This window comes from Labrus mixtus, chromosome 6 (genome assembly GCF_963584025.1).
Source record: "Labrus mixtus chromosome 6, fLabMix1.1, whole genome shotgun sequence".
NCBI lineage: Eukaryota > Metazoa > Chordata > Actinopteri > Labriformes > Labridae > Labrus > Labrus mixtus.
This window is the reverse complement of record NC_083617.1, coordinates 24199020-24219906: the sequence shown is the minus strand read 5'-3', so window position 1 is coordinate 24219906 and position 20887 is coordinate 24199020. Positions and strand designations below refer to the sequence as shown.

The 20887-nt window shown below is 44.6% G+C and overlaps 3 protein-coding genes across 4 annotated transcripts in view; 2 read left to right on the top strand and 1 right to left on the bottom strand.

The window, feature by feature from the left end:
* zmp:0000000755 (phosphofurin acidic cluster sorting protein 2) overlaps nucleotides 1-10954 on the top strand; it is a 57284-nt gene extending 46330 nt beyond the window's left edge. Inside the window, exons 11-25 of one of the 2 annotated variants that reach the window (XM_061040660.1) lie at nucleotides 19-102; nucleotides 1199-1326; nucleotides 2201-2333; nucleotides 2433-2537; nucleotides 2875-2981; nucleotides 3849-4003; nucleotides 4085-4195; nucleotides 5964-6066; nucleotides 6642-6674; nucleotides 8403-8445; nucleotides 8545-8587; nucleotides 8918-9056; nucleotides 9209-9432; nucleotides 9702-9815; nucleotides 10660-10954. In XM_061040660.1, coding sequence (XP_060896643.1) covers nucleotides 19-102; nucleotides 1199-1326; nucleotides 2201-2333; nucleotides 2433-2537; nucleotides 2875-2981; nucleotides 3849-4003; nucleotides 4085-4195; nucleotides 5964-6066; nucleotides 6642-6674; nucleotides 8403-8445; nucleotides 8545-8587; nucleotides 8918-9056; nucleotides 9209-9432; nucleotides 9702-9815; nucleotides 10660-10775 — 1638 coding nt within the window. In that variant the 3' untranslated portion in view covers nucleotides 10776-10954. The remainder of the gene's footprint in view (nucleotides 1-18; nucleotides 103-1198; nucleotides 1327-2200; nucleotides 2334-2432; nucleotides 2538-2874; nucleotides 2982-3848; nucleotides 4004-4084; nucleotides 4196-5963; nucleotides 6067-6641; nucleotides 6675-8402; nucleotides 8446-8544; nucleotides 8588-8917; nucleotides 9057-9208; nucleotides 9433-9701; nucleotides 9816-10659) is intronic. The other variant, XM_061040661.1, reaches the window with a different exon arrangement.
* A 2443-nt stretch (nucleotides 10955-13397) lies between these two features.
* On the bottom strand, nucleotides 13398-16525 carry mrpl2 (mitochondrial ribosomal protein L2). The gene is made up of 8 exons (XM_061040675.1): nucleotides 16360-16525; nucleotides 15726-15826; nucleotides 15466-15634; nucleotides 15209-15350; nucleotides 15010-15125; nucleotides 14818-14928; nucleotides 14291-14364; nucleotides 13398-13745 (listed from the first exon to the last, which is right to left on the bottom strand). The coding sequence occupies exons 2-8, from the start codon at nucleotides 15801-15803 to the stop codon at nucleotides 13539-13541; spliced, it is 897 nt and encodes a 298-aa protein (XP_060896658.1). The 5' UTR covers nucleotides 15804-15826; nucleotides 16360-16525; the 3' UTR covers nucleotides 13398-13538.
* Nucleotides 16526-17202: 677 nt separating this feature from the next.
* Nucleotides 17203-20887, top strand: part of klc1b (kinesin light chain 1b) — a 30958-nt gene continuing 27273 nt past the window's right edge. The window contains exon 1 of the mRNA XM_061040668.1: nucleotides 17203-17288. The gene's annotated coding sequence lies outside the window, so the exon portion shown is untranslated. The remainder of the gene's footprint in view (nucleotides 17289-20887) is intronic.

Below are 20887 nucleotides of genomic sequence, written 5' to 3'. Positions count from 1 at the left end.
TGCGTGTTCTCCCTGCAGAGTGGCGAGTTCCTGACCGTGGAAAGATGTAAAATACAAGGAGCCCGGTATCAAGACGACATCGTGGCAGACACCACAGTTGGGGTATGTTTGTGCAAGAGCAGTATACGTGACTTTGTTTCTAAACTTCATCCCTCTTGAGAGTATCTTTCTCAGAATCGTTCTTTTTTTATTCGCTCCACTCGAGCGCCCCTCTCTTCCCGTGGGTCCGAGTTGTTTTCTAAGAAGATGGCAGAGAGCACGCGAGGGCAGACAAGAGCTGCCACCGTACCAGCATTTTGAACGGAGATATGATTCTCATAAAAGTTGAAACTATATTGATTTCTGCTTGGATACCGCAGCAAGAACAATAGAATAATGTTTGTTAAGTTCTTGTTTTTTTTCATGACTCCCCCTCCTGCACGCTGTCTAATTTGCACAGTGCTGAAATGTTGGCAATGCAGATTTGAAAGTGTGCAGGTGATGGCCTGCTATCTTTGATGGATTCATTCCTCTCTTACGCATCTGTCTTATGAAATAGATGCAGTCTTTAAAAGATTTTGTACTTTTTGATTCTATCCATCATGAACAGAATGGATTCTCAGGTTTAAAAACATGTGCCACACAGCACTCATCTATTATGGATCAGTCGAGCAGTCACGGCAGCCGCACACAGACTGATGAGGGTGGAAAGCAGATTGTTTGTTTGTTGGTGTCTTCGTGCTGCTGGGTCGGTCTAACCTTGCCCCACTGACCCAGACTCTCCCCCCCTCTCCCCCTTCCTCTCTGAGTGCGGGCATCTGGCTCTCTGCACCGCTCCAACAACCCGAGTCAGATGAAAAATCTAAACTGCAGAACAATGTTTCCCCTGCCACCTGCTACCAGACCATGACTTTTCATCCGCTCCGTCATGTTGAGCTCGCATCATTATCTCCAACCTCAACAGCTCAGCTTCAATTATTCATCAGGGCAGCACCTCTCTGCGTCCGTACTGCTGCGACTCTTTCAACTATAGTTCTTTAAACACGGGCTGCAGAAGCACCACACACACTCACAGACAGAGTCCAGAGTTTACCTGGAGCCTGAGAAAGAATCTGGCTTGCTGTGTTTGGACATGACGGTGCCTGTGTTGTGTGATAAACATCAGTGTCCTCTCACAGTCCTCTCAGCTCATCTTTCCTCCTCCCTTATTTTGGTTCAGGAGCCGGAGACTGACGACAGCGGGCCGGGACCGGGGGAGGTGAGCAGCTGGGACGTCAACACTGAGCGGATGACCAGCACTGTTGGCAAGCTCTGCAAGACAGAGTCCCAGAACCACATGTCTCCCAGGTACACTGCTGATCACTACATCCGGAAACATGCACACAACACTGTTATGTCAGCTTGTGTGTACACGAGGGCTGCAGGATACGAGAAAGTGACACTGAGATGCCTTTGTTTCAGATCTGGACAAATGCAGGATATTATCAGAGACGTGTTGTTAGTTTTGCATGGACTGATGTACATTTAGAAATCATAACTAGGGTACTAGGGAAACATGTCTAGCATGGTTAGCATGCCCCATGTACGGAGGCTGTCGTCCTCTTAGCAGGCGGCTAGGGGTTCAAATCCCACCTGTGGCTTCTTTTCTGCTTCTTCCACGATTTCTGACTCTAAAAGTACAATCAAATCAGACAACATAAGCAGGAGAAAACTAGATTTAATAAGCTGGTGATTCAACATACATCATGCTCGTTTAATTATGGAGAGACCTACATCACAGCCAATCACCTGCTGGAGTCAGGAGTCGATCCGCCAAATCACTGGAGGGAGCTAGACCACCTCTTAACACAGACACAGAAAAACAGCACACACACAGACACAAACAACACTGAGTGAATATAAACAAAGTAAAACACATTAGGAACACAGCTGTAACATCTGCTTTGTTTTAGCCAATTTATGAGCCTCGTGTGCAAGGATGGTTATGTAATGTCAGAGGGAGATAAATAACCAAAAATGAATACTTTGCAAGGTTTCCTTTTATATCATACAGCAAAAGAAGTGATATGTTGCGTTGAAGTTAATTTGCCCGACGCTACGTTGGACGTGCACAAATTGCAGAGTCAATATTAACCATATATCTTACAGCCCTTCTGTGCACCTGTGACTTTAGATTCTGATCTGAGTTTTATGGTAATTCATCTGTTGTTTACTTCTGCAGTAAAGTGGAGAACAGGCTGCAGAGGCGTCCTCGCAGCACCTCCATGAAAGACAGACAGAACTCGAAGGCTCAGAGTGACAGGACCAGCAGCATGGAGAGCGAGTGCTCCCCTGACTCCCGGCTCATCGCTCAGGTAAACATCTCACACGTGTTCTTTATGTATGTTTTTGGTCCAGGGAGAAATGTGCTGGCTCGTGTGTCTCACACTTTCTGTTTCTCATTTGTCTGGAAGGTCCCCAGGAAGTCTGTGTACGACCAGCTGAACCAGATCCTCATCTCTGACGAACGCCTCCCAGAGAGCATCATCCTCATCAACACCATGGAGTGGCAAGGACAGGTGTGTGTTATTCTCTACACTATGCAATCATAAACTCCCTTACACAGTACAGGAAGAAAGGTAATGCAGGATAGGGGTTATAAAGCGCACAGAGAGAGAGAGATTATTAGTCTGATATTTTCATGAACAAATCTCCAAAAGGCTCCAACAGCACAAACACGACGCAGAGGTTAAAGGTCAGGGACTGAATTAGCTGAGGTGACACCTATAGCAGACAGCTAGCAGCTCCCACCGGCCACGCCCCTCTAATTATACATCCCTTTAAGACTTAATATAATGTGAGTTGTTAATGTATATCCATTAACCCATCGTGTCCCTCTCGTGTGTTTCTGTGCAGTACGTTGCCGAGTTGCTCCATGAACAGGCCCAGCCCATTGTGTCCACCTGCTCTGCTGCCGATGTTCAGGCTGCCTTCAACACCATCGTGACTCGAATCCAGAGATTGTGAGTCACTTACATACAATCACATACACACACCCACACACACGCAATGAAGCAATGAATGATGGTTAAATCTTGTTGTTATCTTGGAGTTGTCCTCCCCAAACAGACAGATCATTTAAGGACGCCATCGCTCATGCTGCCTTATTGCTTCCTGCCTGTGAATGTGACGGTCTGTTCATGAAACGCTAAACCTCTGCTCTCCTACCTCTCCATTCGCTCGGCTGCCGTCATGTCTGCAGGAGCTGTCTCAGTGTGCTTCTGTTAAACCTGTTTTCTCTGTAATCCAGCTGAACTGTAACTCTCCCTCTCCGCACACACCTGCTCCCTCCCTCGCTCTGTTTACTGCAGCTGATGCCATGTCATGTAGAGCCATGCACGTCTCTGATGTTCAAACACTCGCTCCGTCATACCGCTGCTTCCACTGCTGCAGGGCTTTCCTCAAATGTAGCCACAGAGAGTTAAACCACATTTCAAAGTGCCATTCTGTTCCTGGATGGTATATTCCGACCTCGTCTATGATTTAGGTCAGAAGATGCAAAACATACCAATTAAAGAAACAGCTGTGCAATTCTTCAGCCGTTTTCTGGGGTTTAATAATTCTCTGTGTATGAAAAGAGGTCTTCTGTTTGACATTTTAAGAATAATAACTTCAAGCTGTTGCAGTTTTTAGTCACCTAGAGAAGACTTGCTGAGACTTGCATGTCAGATATTACAAATCTAAACATATGACCTAATCACCTCATCACCGTTAAACCGGTTTCAGGAGGAGGAGCTCTGCTGTGATTTAAATCTCTCTTCCAGAAATCTCTGAGTCACGTCTGTCATGATGTGGGACTTTCTCTTAATGACTCCTTCCTCTCTCTACAGCTGTAACTGCAACGCACAGACACCGCCGACGATGAAGGTGGCAGTGGCAGGTGACCAGAGTTACCTCAGCACCATCCTGAGGTTCTTTGTGGAGCAGCTCGCCAACAAGACGCCCGACTGGCTCAGCTACATTCGCTTCCTGGTGATACCCATCGGTAAGACAACAAGGATGAGTAAAAAATATCAAACCAAAGACGATGCATGTGCTTTAAGATCTTCTTTGCACTCCTCTGCAGGTTCTCATCCTCTGGCAAAGTACGTGGCCTCGTTCGACAGCCGGTTCAACAACATCTTCATGGACACGGCATGGAGGGAGCTGTTCTGCAGGACGGAGCGGCCCGCCTCAGGTACACAGCTCCGGGTCTGTGTGTAAAGAGAGCGTGTGTGTCTGATGCTCAGCCAGCTTGAAAGAGAAAGAAATGGGGTGGTAGTTTGGGTCAGAGGCTGATGGATGAGAGGAAAGAGAATCCAGAGACAGCTGCAGCCGGCTGTAGTTCTACAGAAAGCTCCACATCATTACACTGATGCTCCATGAAAACCGTCTGCAGCTGCTTCAGAACACAAACAGCCCGCTGCTCGCCAGAAATTTATCTGAAAGGTTTTCTGAAAAGGTTCTGCTATGGAGGAGAAGGAATTCACATCATCCCACATGCTATATTCCCAATCTGCAGGGAGATCTTCCCATATTTTATGATTTCACAACATATTTACATTTTACAGCCGAGCATTCAACCCCCTTGATTTATCTAGGGTTAGGGTCATGTAACTGGATATAAAAGGAAAGCTGTACACTTCCTGCTAACGTTATGTTATCTACTGAACGCCAGCTTAAAGCTCCCATACTCTCAGTCGTCAGTCTGTGAAACCTTTACAGCAGCTTCCCATGATCTGATTTTTCTGATACTGGCGTCAGGAAAAACCCTCATTTCAGCCTCTGCCTGAAACGATTTATTTCAGCTGCTGTCTCTTTAAGACACCCCTCCCCACTTGCCTACTCTCTTCTGATTGGCCAGCTCTCTGGAAGCCTTTCTACGGGGCAGAACGCTGCAGGGCTGCCAGAGGAGGGCTGATCTCCAGTACTGGGAGAAGAGGCTTGAAGACGTCTCTGTTTCATATCGGGGAACTGTCATGTGATTAGCAGAACAAGCCATTTAGCGCCCTCTGCAGACTCATCCTGGGATTACTCCAACATACGTTTACATGATAATAGGTCATAACAGGTCATTTTCCACTAGGTCATTGGGTGTTACAACACAGAATGTAAGCATGAAGGTATAAGGTGTAAGGAATGGATCGCCAAAAATGTCAAATATATGAACAAGACGATCAACAGAAATGTAATGTAAAGTAAAAATAAAGCTATAAGTGCAAATAAAAACATATAGCAGAATGGACAAAATATTATCATGGCTACGTCCAGAAACGTGCATTCATACGATGAACATGTATCACAGATATGAATCTATGCAGATATAACTAGATTAGAGTATCAGTTGAAGGAGTAGGATTAAAGCAAGAGGCTGTAACAAAAACATTTTAATTATCAGTTCGTTATTTTAGGACTGTTTGATCTTTCTCTTTGAGATAGAATCGTTTTCTCTCACTTGCTGTTTAAAAGTCTGACGAATGTTTCCTGTCACGCACATCCACGTCCAAGCTTCTATTTTCATCCTCCTTCTCACTCTCACTCGTTCTGCCCCAACATGTCTGATAATCGTCGCCCCTCCCCTCCCGTGGTTCACTTCGCTTACACCCAGTAGGTGAAAGAGTAACAGTCCCGCACACACTGGATCATCTACACGGAGGGTTTGGCCTCCTGCACCCGGAGAGCCAGGTCAAAATGAACCCGCATTAAGAATTATGTTGCCAAATATGAATGCCAGACTGCATGTAGCCCTCAGGCTGTCTGTTTGACACACACTTCATCTTATGTGTCGTATGGCTGACTTCACACGTGTTTTAATGACCTCACTCTGCGGCGCTCGGCGGAAGGAGCATGATTAATGCTCGGTCTTCCAGTAATCAGCTGTATGTGAAAATAAGCTCCTAGCATCATCTGTCTGCGGCTTGTTAGCCGGACATGAAACATGTCGTTAACTGTCTGTCTCTCTGCAGATAACATCGACGTAGCAGGACGGGTGGTGCAGTATCTGGCCGGTGCCAACGTGTCCCACCAGTTCCCCATCTCGGAAGCCATGCTCACCTACAAACAGAAGAGGTACAGTTACAGAGATTATTTGTGTGTGCGTGCGTGTATGCGTGTGAGTGTGTGTATATTTGTGCTTTCTATAAGCATGTCTGTGTTGGAATGATTGCATCGTGGAGCACTGAGAGTTTCAGATTAACTACAAATATAGAAACGTCTGCATGAGGGAGATGTGTGAGTGCACGTGCATGCACACAGGCACATAAAGACACAAACACACTCACACACGCTGTGATGTGTGCTGATGATGATTTAGTTCTTACTTTAGAGTCATGTCTGTTAGTGTGATGTAAACCGGTGCAGAGAATGCAGGTTTGAGTCTGTAACTGTTTGATGTTTTTTCAGGGTTTACATGCACGCACACAAACACACAAACAGACACACACACACACACACACTGCACAAACTCTCTGTTGCATTTCTGTGTGCACTTTTCGTTTGTTTGCTTTCTGAGGTTTGACCAAACCCCGCCCCTCTTTGTCAGAGAGGCCTCCTATTGGTCAGAAGGTACTAATGACATCACACAGTTTTAACACTGTTGCATTCCTTCTCCCCCCCTTCTCCCTCCCTTTTGATTTGCACTCAAGGAAAAGGAGTTTGTATTTTGATTTTTACATCAGGTATCTAACTCAACTCTTGCTTTGTTTTGCCCTCCTTCCTTCCGCTCCTTGCTGTGTCTCAACATTTCCCTTCTCCACGTCCGACTCTCACCGTGACTTCACTCTGCACTCTGTCCTGACTCTGTCTCTGGTTTGGTGTGATTCTTGGTTTTCGCTCCCTCTTCTGTGTTGTTGCTGTGAAGATTTGCCTAACAACCTTTAAAACGACCTGAAATATCCAAAGATATGAAAGGACCTGTGACTCGTTCACGAAGCGCTCTCACTGTCAGGAACATTTTAGAAACAACCAAGTCACGACTCAAACCCCTCAAATATCTGTTTCCAATTATTGTTGTTGTCTCGTTCTTTTTGACTTCCTTGAGAAGTTCAGGGCTTTGAATGTCTTCATTAATATCACCGATCACATTTAGTCGTTTATTATTTGATGTCTTCTCACCCTGTAGAGAGCACATCACCTCCGCCTGTTTGTTTATTGCTGAACAAAAAATAATTCAAGTCGAATGATCAGACAGAATTTATCCCCTGTGAGACAAGAAAACGGGCTGAAAGACAATCAGAGAAAATGCACAACATATTCATCCACACTGGTTTGAACTTTAGCAGAAACAAACATAAAAGATTTACTTCAAACGCTCTTCTGTAGCTCGTAATAAAACACTCAATGAAACAGGGCAAAAGTTAAACGAACACAAACAACCCGACGTTTGCAGAGGTGTTAGACTGCTAACTCCTTTAATTAGTGCGATGATTAGTCCATCACGACACACTCTCAGATCTCAGCTCCATCGAGCGTGCAGCCGCCGCTCCCTCTGACCCTCTGATGCGTGCAGCAGGTTTGACTTCCTTTTAGTACAAAACCCAAAGAAGCTCGTGTTGTAAGTGGATACGTTCTCTTCAAACCAGCTGTGATTAAGACGGACCCGCTGGATGTCTAACTTTGTTAAACTCAATCTTATAGGGTTTTGTTCAGCCGTGTTTCTTCGTGTTTCGTGCCTTTATTGACGAGATAGGACAGCAGATAGAGTTGGAAATCAGGGAGAGAGAGAGAGTGGGGAATGACATGCGGGAAAGGAGCCACAGGTTGGATTCGAACTTGGGCCGTGCAGGGGGGGCGCGCGCACTAACCACTGCGCCACCAGCGTCCACTTATTTTGAAACTGTCATTGATAGTATGATTTCTGTGGACTGCGGCGATGCCTCTGCTCCAGCGTTGATCTTGTGTTGTTTGCTGTGAGTGAGATATTCTGCAGGATCCAGAAGGCGTGCAGAGAGTGAGCGGTTAAATTGGAGCTTTTTAAACTCGTCCCTGCTGGATCACTGGGTGCACTTCTTCTTCTATTTGAAGCCGGTTGCTGTGTGTGTGTGTTTGTGTGTGAGCTGATGTTTAATGGCGTTGTCTGGAGGTTTCCTTTCTTTGAACTTTTTCAATCTGTGACGCGTCCGAGACGTCGGAGTAGTCGAGTCCAAACCATCCCTTCAGTCCGATGTTTCAAAGTAACTCTTCTCTTGGTTGTAAGGAGCCGTCCTCCTCTCATCCATCTCATTGTAACGTGACCCTAAAGATGACCCCATTTCACCCACGGCCAATCATGTGCCATTCCTGCTGTGATGGGACATGGTGCAGGCCGTGTCACAGCCACACCCCCCCCCCCCCCTCTCCAGGTCCACTGAGTGTTCAGACCGCACTCTCGTCCCACTCACAGCCTCTCCTCTCTCTCTCTGTTTCAGCCCCGACGAGGACTCCTGTCAGAAGTTTGTGCCGTTTATCGGGGTGAGAATTTAACCTTTGAGCGGAGGCGACAGACGCAGTCGTAGATTCATTCTGTGTTTCAATTTTGGTTTTAACGCTGAATCCTTTTCTCCCCTTCAGGTCGTGAAAGTTGGGATTGTGGAGCAGAGCCTCTCGACTTCAGGTAAGAAAGTGGATTTCATTTCAAGCCGTGTTAGTTTTCTGTCCACATTGTAACGAGGATTCTTTGTGCTGGGACAGGAGCCAGAATCTTAAACTTCCAAATGATGCTCGTTAAAATGAAACTATTTTAATTCCTGTTTCAAGACAAAGAAAGTCTGGTTCATTTCATCAGTGTGAACACAAACGTACCATTAAAAACAAAAAAAAAAAACACAACAAATAAAAAAACAACAAATAATGAGAAAGAAGACGAGAACTCAACTCATGAGATCTCAATCCACATTGGCTGTCAGAGATAAAACTGACGCTCTCTTCGTCCCCCTCTCTTCAGTTGACTCAGACGATGCAATGGGAGGCAACACGAGCATCTTGTCCTCCCCGACGCCCCCATCGGCTGGTCCGTATGGGAAGGAGATCGGTGGCACGCCCCCGCAGTCTCCCTCCGTGTCCACGGCCCTCTCAGGAGCTGGGTATGACACACACACACACACACACACACACACACACACACACACACACACACACACACACACACACACACACACACACACACAAACACACGTCGACATCTCACACCATCCATGCTTTTCATTTCTGACTTTGACGCGGCTTTTATTTGCAGCTCTCCGTGTTCGGGCAGCGAGGTGATGGGGCTGCAGGTGGACTACTGGACGTGGCAGGGTCCAGAGAAGAAGAAGGAGGGCGAGAAGAGGGACGTGGGGCTGAAGAACACCCTGAAGAGTAACTTCAGGTCTCTGCAGGTCAGCCGCCTGCCCTGTGGAGGGGAGCTCACCCCCCCACCCAGCATGGCCATGACCGTGGTCACCAAGGAGAAGAACAAGAAAGGTACGCCACCCTCTGGTCAAAATAACCTCAACGCTTTGAAGGTTAATGCTCGAAATGTAACTCATCTTTCCCCCGCACGAGACAGAGAGAAGCTTATTACTTCTTCAGGTTCATGAGGACACGGCTGATTTCACTCTCTGAAAGCCTCAGATTTTAACTTATTTCTCAGGAGGAGTATTAAACACACTCTCTCTCTCTGTAGTTCTCTTCTCCAGAGAGAACGGCGTGATGAAGAGGCGTCTCTAACTCCTCCCTCTTTCCCTCCGCAGTGATCTTCCTGAGTAAGAAGCCGAAGGAGAAAGAGCTGGACTCTAAGAGCCAAGTGATCGATGGAATCAGCAGGTTGATCTGCACCGCCAAACACCAGCACACCATGCTGAGAGGTAAGAACACACCGCTCAGGCTGCACCGCCATCTGGTGGTCACATCAGGAACTGACCTCAAATAAACCAGTGACAGGCCATCAGAGGAGGTGAAAGTATAGATTCTAAAATACTGAGATGTTTTACTACCTGTGCAGTTTATATTTCTGTTACATTAAACATTTACTGCTGTGAAATACTTTTTAAAGCGTGCAGCAGTCCATGTCACGCCTCCTACTGCCAATCCCCACATACTCTGTGCGCGCTGCGTTCTCTCAGTACCACGGTTCTGCTCCGTCGAAAAGGCGTGCACCCTGCCACACTGGAGCATGAGTACAGCCATGAGCAGCTGAACACACGACAGGAGAACTACAAGATCATAGGAGAACTACAAGATCACAGGAGAACTACAAGATCACAGGAGAACTACAAGACCACATGAGAAAAATGGAGTCCATATAATTTATTGTGTTTTATTTTGAAATTGACCGGACGCTCTGTGCGTTTCCTCGTCTGACATCCAACTCTGTCCAGCTTGACGTGAGCTTTGTCTGAAATAGACTCGGAATAGTGTGCAGCGCTGATAGACTGCGGCGCTCACTGAGTATGTGGAAATTGGCAGGTACTTGAACGCATCATGTTTGTAAGTGTGGATGTCAGAAGGTGTCCTTTAAGGAGGAGCTTTGTGACCTCATAGGAAATGTAATCGATCCGTGTCCTGAGTGATAAAGTCTGAGTCTGTTCACTCAAGACAGCTTGAAGCACTGTTATGTTTAATGTCTGTTCTGTAACAGTGAGCTCACTTTGTGAAGCGTCTTTTCTTTGAAGGTGGCGTTCATTTAACTTCTCCTCATTCCCTCCTCAGTCACCATCGATGGAGTCGAGTGGAACGACGTGAAATTTTTCCAGCTCGCTGCCCAGTGGCCGACACACGTCAAGCACTTCCCGGTGGGAATCTTTGGTTACACCAAACCCGTGTGACCCCGGCTGACCCCCCCGCTCGCCACCCGCCCTCACGACTCTCCGCTGCACTTGTCTCACCGAGAGGCTCCAGAGAATGAGAAGAGACGCCGACGGGCCCGGCAGTACTAGTTTTCCTGTGGAAATCTTACTGACTCTCAGCGGCGTGTTCATAAAGGATGTTGGTGTTGTCAACTCGATGTTTTTGATGTTGTTGGGTGTTGTTGTTGTTTTTTACACACTACCGAAAGAACAAGTACTATTTTGTAAGATTTGTGCTACCGCCTCGGAGCTACTTTGGGGGTTTTGACAATTTGCCACATTTCAATAATGGCAGCTGTGTTTGCACTTTGTTTTGTTAACATTTTATTATTTCTGTGAAATCCTACATTTATTGTGACTCTCTAGACGACGGAGGAGTGTGATGGTGACGTGCAGTGGCGTGCGTGAGACCGTGTTTGTTGTTGAAAGTTGGACTATTGCTGTGAAACTAGATGGATTCTTCTCTGACTCACCTTCTCTTTACTCGTCCCGTTACTTTCAAAAAGATGGAGGAGCCGACCGTCTGGTTGCTTTGAGCACACGGCGCAGCTCGGCGTGAAGGGCGCTGTGACACTTCAGATTGTTGTGTTTGCGTCGGTGTTGTCGTACGCTCAGACTGTACGGTAACATCAGGACGACACATTTCAACCATCGACGAAGTTTGAACTTTGATACGATTCTATAAAAAACCTAAAAATCCTCACACAAAACTCAAAGTCCAAGGCGCCTCATATCGGGGAGTTTCTCGTTTTTAATCATCAAAACTTGAAGGTAAACTCCTGCACGCGTCTAAGTACACGATACGTTCAGTACCAGAACGCAGTCGAGGATTCATTGTAGGAGAGGAAGTAAGCTCCTGCTCACGGTCTGGATGCACGCTGGCAATGATTCGCTCCTGATGTTTTGCCATCGTTGTTTCAGACGGCGTGCCGCGGTCTGCTCTTTGAAAACGACATCTCCAATACTGCGTGCCTAGGACGTCTACATTCGGTCTCAATGTATCCAAACAGATATCGATGTCATTTGATTTTTTACTAGAATCATAACTTAAGTTTAACATTCTGTTACCGTGACAACCCCGACATAAGAGGACGTCTCTCACACATGCGACGGTCGTAACGTAACAAACGCTCCAGATGTGCCAAAGTTTGTTTACAGTCCAACCTTTGAGCTCTTTGTGAAACTGAGGTTGAAGAGGATCTGTGCTGCTCGTCCACGTCAGTATTAACCTCAACGAGATCATCAAACGTTAACCCATCGAGCGTCTACGGGCCGCGTGCACTAACCTGTTCTGAACGGCCGGGTCCTTCGACGCCGCGTCCTGTCATACCGGACCTGAAACACACCTTCAGGTCCGTCTTCGGTCTCGTGCCGAGCTCTTTGGGGAAATAAATGTTCAGTTTGTCTGACTGGAAACGGGCTGCGACGGTAAAGTCGAGCGCGGTGCGAAGTGTTGATTTTCAAACAGGATGACAAGTGAGCGGAGTGTTTCCAGATGTGCGAGTCACTGCCTGCGTGTGTGTGTGCGTGTGTGTGTGCGTGTGCGCGTGTGTGTCGGTGTGCTACGTGTTCGATGGTACTCCCTGATAGTGTTACGTGAAACTTTTGCAATAGGAAACCTTGGACAAAGGGCCTTCTGTCTGAGTTAGTTGTTGCTTTTTATAAAGTGAAGACTTACCGAGCTTTGATAGGCTGGCTTTTTTTAGTATTGTATAGAAAATATATACAAAATGTATTATTGTGAACCCCCCACCACCCCCCCTCTAAATTGAAAGCACAAATAGCTTCCCCTTATTTCTCGACTTAAATGCCAAATATATCTGAGCAGAACTCTTAAGTATGAAGTTAAACACTAGTAGACTCGTCTCACTTCGTGATGCACTTTCAGGTGGTTTGGACACGTTTGAGCTCGAACCGGGACGTCGTTTGGTTTGAGGTAAAGTGTTCGAGGTTATTGGAAACGTAAACCACTACCTTTAGTCAAGAGAAGGCCGCTCTTCTGATTCTTGTTTTTTAATGACCCTGTTTGTTGGCGGGTTGGAGAGCCCGTCAGCGCTGTCTGTTACTTTATGTTTTGCCACTTGATGAAAAAAATAAAAAAAATGGTATTCTGCAGCTACCGCCACACGTGTTTGCCTGTGACGCCACAGCCGAGAGTCTCTGTCTCCTGCTTTGTGAAGGGTTCACTCTCTTCTCGACGTGTGGAGACAAAGCGGGCCGTGGCGTGGTCGTGGAGGTGGGCTGTGGATGGTCATCAGGGCGGCTCTTTGAGGGAATTAACCTTTAAAATGAGGCAAAAAGAAAAGTGTGTTTCGATGTATTTAAACCTGGAGTTTCTTTCTTTCTTTGGTTTGCCCTGAACTAGAGGTAGCGTGGGAGCGTTTCACAGAACCGGGTCGATGAGTCGGCATGTTCCGTCTCATCGCTCCTGCTCCCTGAAGCGCCGCCCGGTGTCTTTGCACAAAGCCTGTTTTCAACGACATGACAGTATTTTTAAATTGACCACTAAAGATATGGGTTACTCTGCATGTTTTACTATAGATGTAAATATGTTTTGGATTTTTATATTGTTTTGTTTCTTTCCATTGCTCTCACAAGCAGTTGTGTTTAATAAAAGTTTTTAATCTTCTGTACAAACAGCCCGTCTTTATTCATGGGGTCAGAGGTCATGGTGAGGCCGAACACAGGATGATGTAACACAATAATCTGCAGTCCCAAACGCGTCCACACACACAGGTGTTCTTAAGCCGAGATGGACGGCAGGTTGACGTAATTCTTCATCCGAGGCAGAGGTTTGATCTTGCGCCCCGCCCAGCCGCCCTTCCTCTGCCACAGGCCGCTGGAAGGACGGATCCCGAGCCAGCGATTCCGACCCGCTTTCCCGATGATCCGTTTGTTGTGGTCGATGTTTGACACCCGTCCCACCGTCACCATGCAGGTCTCCAGCACCTGTACGTGTTTCAAGTTTGAGGCACAGAATTTAACGAGTCTGCAGAAACCTTGAATTTTATTTTAAACAAGGTCATATTGCTACATGTTTCAGAGTCTAAATGGCTAACAGGTGTATCCAGTTATCAACTGCAGCAGCAGTGAATCAGGTTGTAATTACCCAGAAGCTCAAGGCTGCAGCAGCTTTCAGCTTTTCACAGCGGCAGATAAAATCAGGCTTCGAGTTTGAAATTTCTCTTCATTTGATTCCTTTAAAGGACGCGTTCACACATCTTAACTTCCTCGTGAAGGAGGACATCAGACTAACATGTTAAAAAGAAAAAAATCTTGCACACTTCTCTTACTCGGCACCACCACTTTATTAGAAAAGAAAAAAACGATGCCGAGTAAGAGAAGTGTGCAGGATTCTTCATTTGATTCCAAAACGCCTAAACATAAACCCCAGCACATTATCTGACCAGAAAACAAACAGTTATAGGTAACGTTTGGGTCGTACACCTTCATCGGGCACACATTCCAAAATGTCTAAAAACACGCAGCCTCACCTGAACCTGCTGCTTTGAAGGAAGCTGAACGATGGCGGTTCCGTTGACTTTCCGCAGCAGAACGCCGCTCGTACCTGAAAGCCAAAGGAAAACATTGAGGTCAGGAAGGATGAAGAGTGAGCTCACTTCATAATATACATAGCTCTAGAATAATAAATCATCTAAATGCACTCTAAACATTTAAAAACCACCAGATTCAGATCAATATAAGGAGAATTCTTTTTGACAGATGTTCCTTTAAAAAACAAATCTCTCTCTGCTCCTGCTCAATTTCAATGATATGAAAATAATTCAATTGCAGCACTTTTCTTTGTCCTTTCATTAATGAGACCCTTTTTTGTTTTTTTCCTTTTTTCACTCAGGATTTTGATTTGATTTGTGCACCTCATCACATCTGAGAGTTGAAGGTCACTGTTCAGGAACGTTTTAAAAACGTATTTAAAAATCTTTAATCAACCGTGAGCCTTCATGAACAAACGTTAACAAAGAGTCTCAACATCAAACAGATGTGAGTGATTACAGATCACCTGCAGCTCGGATGTACTCTGATCCTTTCCCGGGTTGGATCTCCAGGTTGTTCACCAGCGTCCCCACAGGAAGCGCTCCCAGCGGGTACGCATCGCCCTCATTGGCCGAAACTGTGAAGTCAAATAAAAAAACACTGAAAAAAAACAAACAGACTATCGGCTCCATGTAAGGTCGGAGGATGGACCTCGTACCTGCCATGCGTCCGATGACTCCGGAGGTTTTGATGATGTCTCCGGCCTGCATGTTCTCTGTAGCGATGATCCACCGTTTACGGTTTCCTCCGGCGACCAGAGCGATGTCGGCAGACCTGAGGAGACGATTCATGTTATTGTACGTTCTTGACTTTTTTTTTAAATCAAACACAGTCCTGTTTGGTGAAGCTGATCTCACCTGCAGGGGTCGTATCGCACTTGAACGACCTTCTCGTCAAACGGCTTGACCTCTCTGTCCGCTTCGTAGCGCAGTCGCTGAAAATCGATCATGCGGTATCTCTGTTTGTGACCTCCACCGATGCCGTGTGTGCGGATCCTTCCTGTTCGGGAGAAAAAAAATGGAGAAGCAGCTCTTTAAGGATCCTTCACAGGATGCTGGAAGCTTCCTGTCTGACGTTTATCTGCGAGCGATCAGGTGAGGCGTTGACCGTTTACCTGAGTGATCTCGGCCTCCCGTCTTCTTCATGCCAATCGGTCTGACGGTGTACTTCTCTATCTGCTTCCAGTGAGTCCTGTTCTGACTCAGAGCGGCTGTGGTGAGAAAGCCTCTCACCTGTACGGCTATACTGGACACCTGAGCTCCCAGTTTAGTCTGTGCACCCGCCTGTCAACACAAAGAGCAAAAAAGACGTTTTAGTTTGAGATGCTACGATGACTCAGATCCTCGGTATGAATGACACATAGTTCATATTCACCTGCGAGGAGAGCAGAGCATGCTGGGAGAGAGTCAGGGAGCGCAGGGCTCGAGTCAGACACGTCACCGCCGCCATCATGACAACATCCACGCCTGTCACACCTGAGGAGCAGAGGAAGTTCAGACAATAATCATGAGGGCTAATCCAAAGAGAGTAAGAGATGAGGCATGACACGTATTAAACATCATCAGAGTCTTGTACTGAACATACACTGTAAAACTGCACAGACATAACAGAGGCAGCAAACAGTGTCCCAACAAAATAAAAAAAAGTCAGTGTCAGTCAAGAGCTTGAAAGCAACACAACACGACTGACAGTCTGCTCCTTTCTCTTATTAATCTAGTTTCATTCCTGTTAACTTCTAATCAAACCTTTAATCTACTTTATCATTTATAATGTCTCAAACCTCCCCACACTGTCTAGATTATCTCCACACTGTCATCCCTCTGACTGCAGTAACCTTCCTGTTTCCAATGTAAACCTGAAGCTACAGCTAGCTTAGCATTACCCCAGCGAATGAGGCTCGTTTTACCTTTTAAATTCTGTTAAAATGAACTCTAGATAACCGGTTAGTTCCTTTATGTCGGCTCCAGTCTTACGAATAATTCTATTGTATTAGAAAGATTAAACCAACCTTTATATTTGTCGTGATTTCATCCCACTCCTCTCACCAGCGTCCTTCACAGTTTCCTGCACGCTGCGGCGCGGAGTGATGACGTAGGTTTCCGGATCCCGAGGCTCGTTTTCTCTGTTTTTAATGTTTCAGGATGTAAAAGTTTAAAAGTGAATCGGGATTTATTTTATTAACATCTAGGTGTTTAGTCTGCTTTTTACAAACTAACGGTTCAGTCACGTAACAAGTCTGACGTTTTTATTTTTTTATTTTGACATTTGTTTTAAATGTGACCACGAGGTGTCAGGATTACATCACGTGTCAGTATTTATTTATTATTCGTTTATCATTTTTAACTTACAAATAGGCATTTAAACTGTTGAATATTTCATAAATTACTCCAAGCAGAATTTTAGATGATAAAATAAAAGTATTAAAACCAAACTGACCAGAAAACAACAAAACAAAAATGTATAATAACTGAAATTAAATAAAAGTAAATTCTATTCAAAATGAAATTAAGAGTGGGGAGCTTTAATCAATGTTAAACATAAGTAATTCAAAGACAACTTGCAAACACTGAAAGAAAGATTTTCACGTCGTTTTGAAACACTACAAATTTTGGAATAAAATGTATATTTCTATATAATTCAATATTAGTTTAGAAAAAGTAAACAAATCTATATATTTTTTAACTGATGTGCAAATAATTCATCATGAGTCAAAATGAACAACTGTAAAACTGTGCATGAAGACATATCTCTTATAATATATATATATATATATTATAAAAACAACATCTGTTTGTTGAAGTGCAGACCAGCCTGTAGACACAAAACAAAACATGACGTCACCATTCATCAACTTAGCCGCAAAGGCTGCTGGGAGGTTGTGTCTGTGCCGCAGACATTTTGGATCTAAAGGGGCTGAGCCGTCAGTCCTAGCTCTCGGTAAGTGCTGGCTTTATTTTTTACTTACTTATTTAAAATAAGTTTAGCCTGTCATGTAATGTGAGTGTGTATCTAAGTAGCTTTAGATTAAGATACAAATCAAAATACATATTTGTCTTCTCTTTGTCTTAAACGGGGTCGGTGATCGTAACTAGCAGGGAGTGGTGATGCTAGCTGTTAGCTGTTAGCTGTTAGCTGACCGGAGCTTTAAACGGATCATCAACAAACCTCTCTGTGACAAATAATTACCTTCTTAATATCACTTCAGTTAATTTAGTTTTTTCTGGTGAACACAAGACTCCATTACAGCTCCTCTCGGCTCTCCTCTTCATCTGATCATTTAGTTTAATGTAGCATCGACCTTTGATTGAGCTCGTGATGGTCTTTAATTGAGCTCGTGATGGCCTTTGATTAATAATGATCACAGAATAATTACAGATATTGAATTCACTCCTTTTTATCAGTCCCATACTATAACAATATATATCTATCATTACATAATCATATTGACCGATAACTTTTTATAGGAAGAAATCAAAATGAAAACTGATTTAATTCATTGAAAATAAGCTCAAATTAATCAAAATATGCCTATATCTATATGCCTTATTTTCATTTACCAATTTAGAAAGTAGGTCAATTGTTTGTCAGATAGGGAGAGTCTATAAAACCTGATCATTTGAGGTGAAAAGGCCCCTCAAAGCGCCATCGTGAACTCATGACGTCATAAAAGATTAATTTATCAGTTTACTAATAAGAAATGCAATAATGCAAATAATGTTGTGACAATCCAAGCTAAATGTATAATTTATTAAGCACATTTAAAAACAACAAAACTCTCTGTACAATCAAACAATAATACACAATAAAACTCAGATTAATGTAAAAAGAGCAGGGCATGAGAAGGACAAAGTGTTCAGACTGATAGGAAGTGATAAAAGGAATAAAAGCTAACTCAGAAGCATAAAGGTAAAGTCTCAGTGAGAGGCCTTGATGCGTTTAGTGTTGGAATAGTTTGAGGATCAAGAATAAGGAGGAAAGGCAGCGCGACACAAAAAATAAAAACTTCAACATCTGTCCAAGAAAGAGAGTAATGCTGGTATGTGTTCAGGCTGTGACGCAGGTCTGCATGCTGCTTTACAGAGAAAGATCAAATCAGTGATTTATTTAAATTGTTTGATGTTCTCATTTTGTAGACAGTTAAATATTCTATCTAGTGTAAATTTACAGTTTCATGAGTTTTTATTTAAAAATAGTTAAAGGTTCGTCTCGTGTTGACAACTGCCCCAAATAAAGGCAGGGTCATTTCAAAGTGTCTGTGGCTCAGCGATAGAGTCCGTCGTGACTCAACCGGAAGGTCAGGGGTTCGATCTCAGGCTCCTGCAGCAACATGTCCGATGTGTCCCTGGGCAAGACACTTAACCCTGAGATGCTCCCGCTGCTTCGTCTGCATATGAATGTGTGTGAATGGGATTAGTTACTTAGCATAGAAACCTGTACCGTCAGTGTGACTGTGTAGATGTGACCTGCGGTGTGAAAGTTCTTTGAGTAGTCAGAAGACGAGGGAGTGTTATACAAGCTCAAGTCCATTTAGCATTACCACAAGCCCGGGCTACTCAAGAAGTTTCATGGTCACATGAATGATGGACCGCATCGTAGTTGGTTAATGATCTTGTGTTATTTGCAAATGTACCTAAGAGTCCCTGTTTTGTGTCCAAGGCCGGTGAAGGTGTGCAGAATGATCCGTTTATATGTCCATTGTTCCAGAACCATTAACATACAGCTGTCACAATGTCCATATAAATCAGATAACTTTAGGTAAGACTGGTGCTATACTTGCTATCCCTTCTTACATCGGTATAAAAATGTTGGCGGACATTTTCATACGTCTCTCGGTGTAAAAGCAGACCTCTAGCAGCTGGTTTCAGTGATGCATGACTGTGGACAGCGTCAGTGACACTTCCCTCATGCCTGTCCCCGGCCCTGCCACACCCTGCTGGTTTGCAGGCTCCCCTTTGTGTCTGGAAGTGATGTGGATGGTGTGTTGGGTCGTTGTTTGTGCAGGAAACGGAGGAAGATGAGGTGATCTATTGATGTCGAACTTCACCAGGTCGACAGGAAGTGCTTCTCTGGGGAGCTGGCACAGACAGATCGGACGCTGCACTCTGCCTTTTTCCATTTCCTATGTTAGTCTTTCCCGATTAAAAAAACATCAGGTACCACACCCTCTGTCTCACAGGCTGTTTTCAGAGCTTGTGCTTGGAATACTATTTGATCTTAAAGGCTTGTTTTGAGAAGTTTGCTTCAGTAAAATGCCTCAATAAGTACGCAGGACAAATATTAACTTTTATAAGTAGTTTGGCTTAATATAAAATCTACGGTTTGCAACAATGCAGCAGAAAAAGGAGAGAGGAAAGTGTTTTTCCTGCCTTGGTAAGACTCAATGTGCAATGAAACTTGAAAATATGAAATGCACACACATGCACAATTCAGGGTTACTCAGTTGATCCTCCTCTTGAGATCAGTGTGCTGAAGCTCAATCGATTTAAAAAGCTGTGTTGCAGTGATGTCAGGGCGGAGCGAGGAGCAACGAGTGACTGAGTGATGATGCTGTCTTCCAAAGGGAGATGTGATGATGTGAATCTGAGACCTCTGGAGAATAATGAAGACTGGAGCTCTGAGGAAAATAAACCTGTCGATACAGAGTCCACCGAGTGGCTCCTTTTAAACCCAGAGCTGCCTTTCATAACACTCGTCTCTCCTCCTGGCTTTGTACTGGCGTCTGAGACAGATATACTTTGATTGCTGCAATGTTGTATGACCTTTGGTCCCCTTGCAAGGTTGAGTCATCTATCTAGTCTATAAAGATGCACCTTCTTGATTCGCCTCATCAGAACACCATCATATAAACACTTGTATATGAGCTTCTACAAAGATTTATTTTCATGAGGAAACAGCATTTTGATCACATCATGAAGATGTTTTGGTGTTACAGGTAGAGCTTTTAACACGTGCTTTCGCATGATTACTGAACAGATCCAGGCTGGGATTCTTGTGTGTTTTGGTTCACTAATTCACAAATTTACATTCTTCAAGAATCACTATAACTCGTCAAAGGATTGTTTCAGTGCAGGTCTTTGCTTTCGGGCCGTGGTTGTCAAAGTATCGGGGAGCAGGAGATCTATGGGCTGATATTTGATTTGTGATCATGAAGAGATTCATTTTTATCTTGTAATCATGAAGCCGACAGTTTTCTGTTCAGCCCTGTTCTATTGGGCCGTTCGGAGGTGTATATTTGACGATTGCAGCTCTCATTCATGAGTGTTTAATGTGTTAAAATGTTCCTTTCACCTGTTTTTCGAAGGTTGGAAATGTGTATTTTGAGTCGGCACAGCAGACACTTATTGGTTTGTGGAGCTGTGATATTTTCAGTCTTAGCAGAATGAGACAGTAGATTTAAACCTCTCATCCTTGGCGTTATGTGAGCCTCCTTTTGAGCCTATAAATAGTGTAATCAAGCCTCTCCGTCCTGCCTCATAAGACCTCCTCCTTTGTGTCTGATGAGTGCAGAGGAGCAGAGCCTCGATGAGGACATCTCC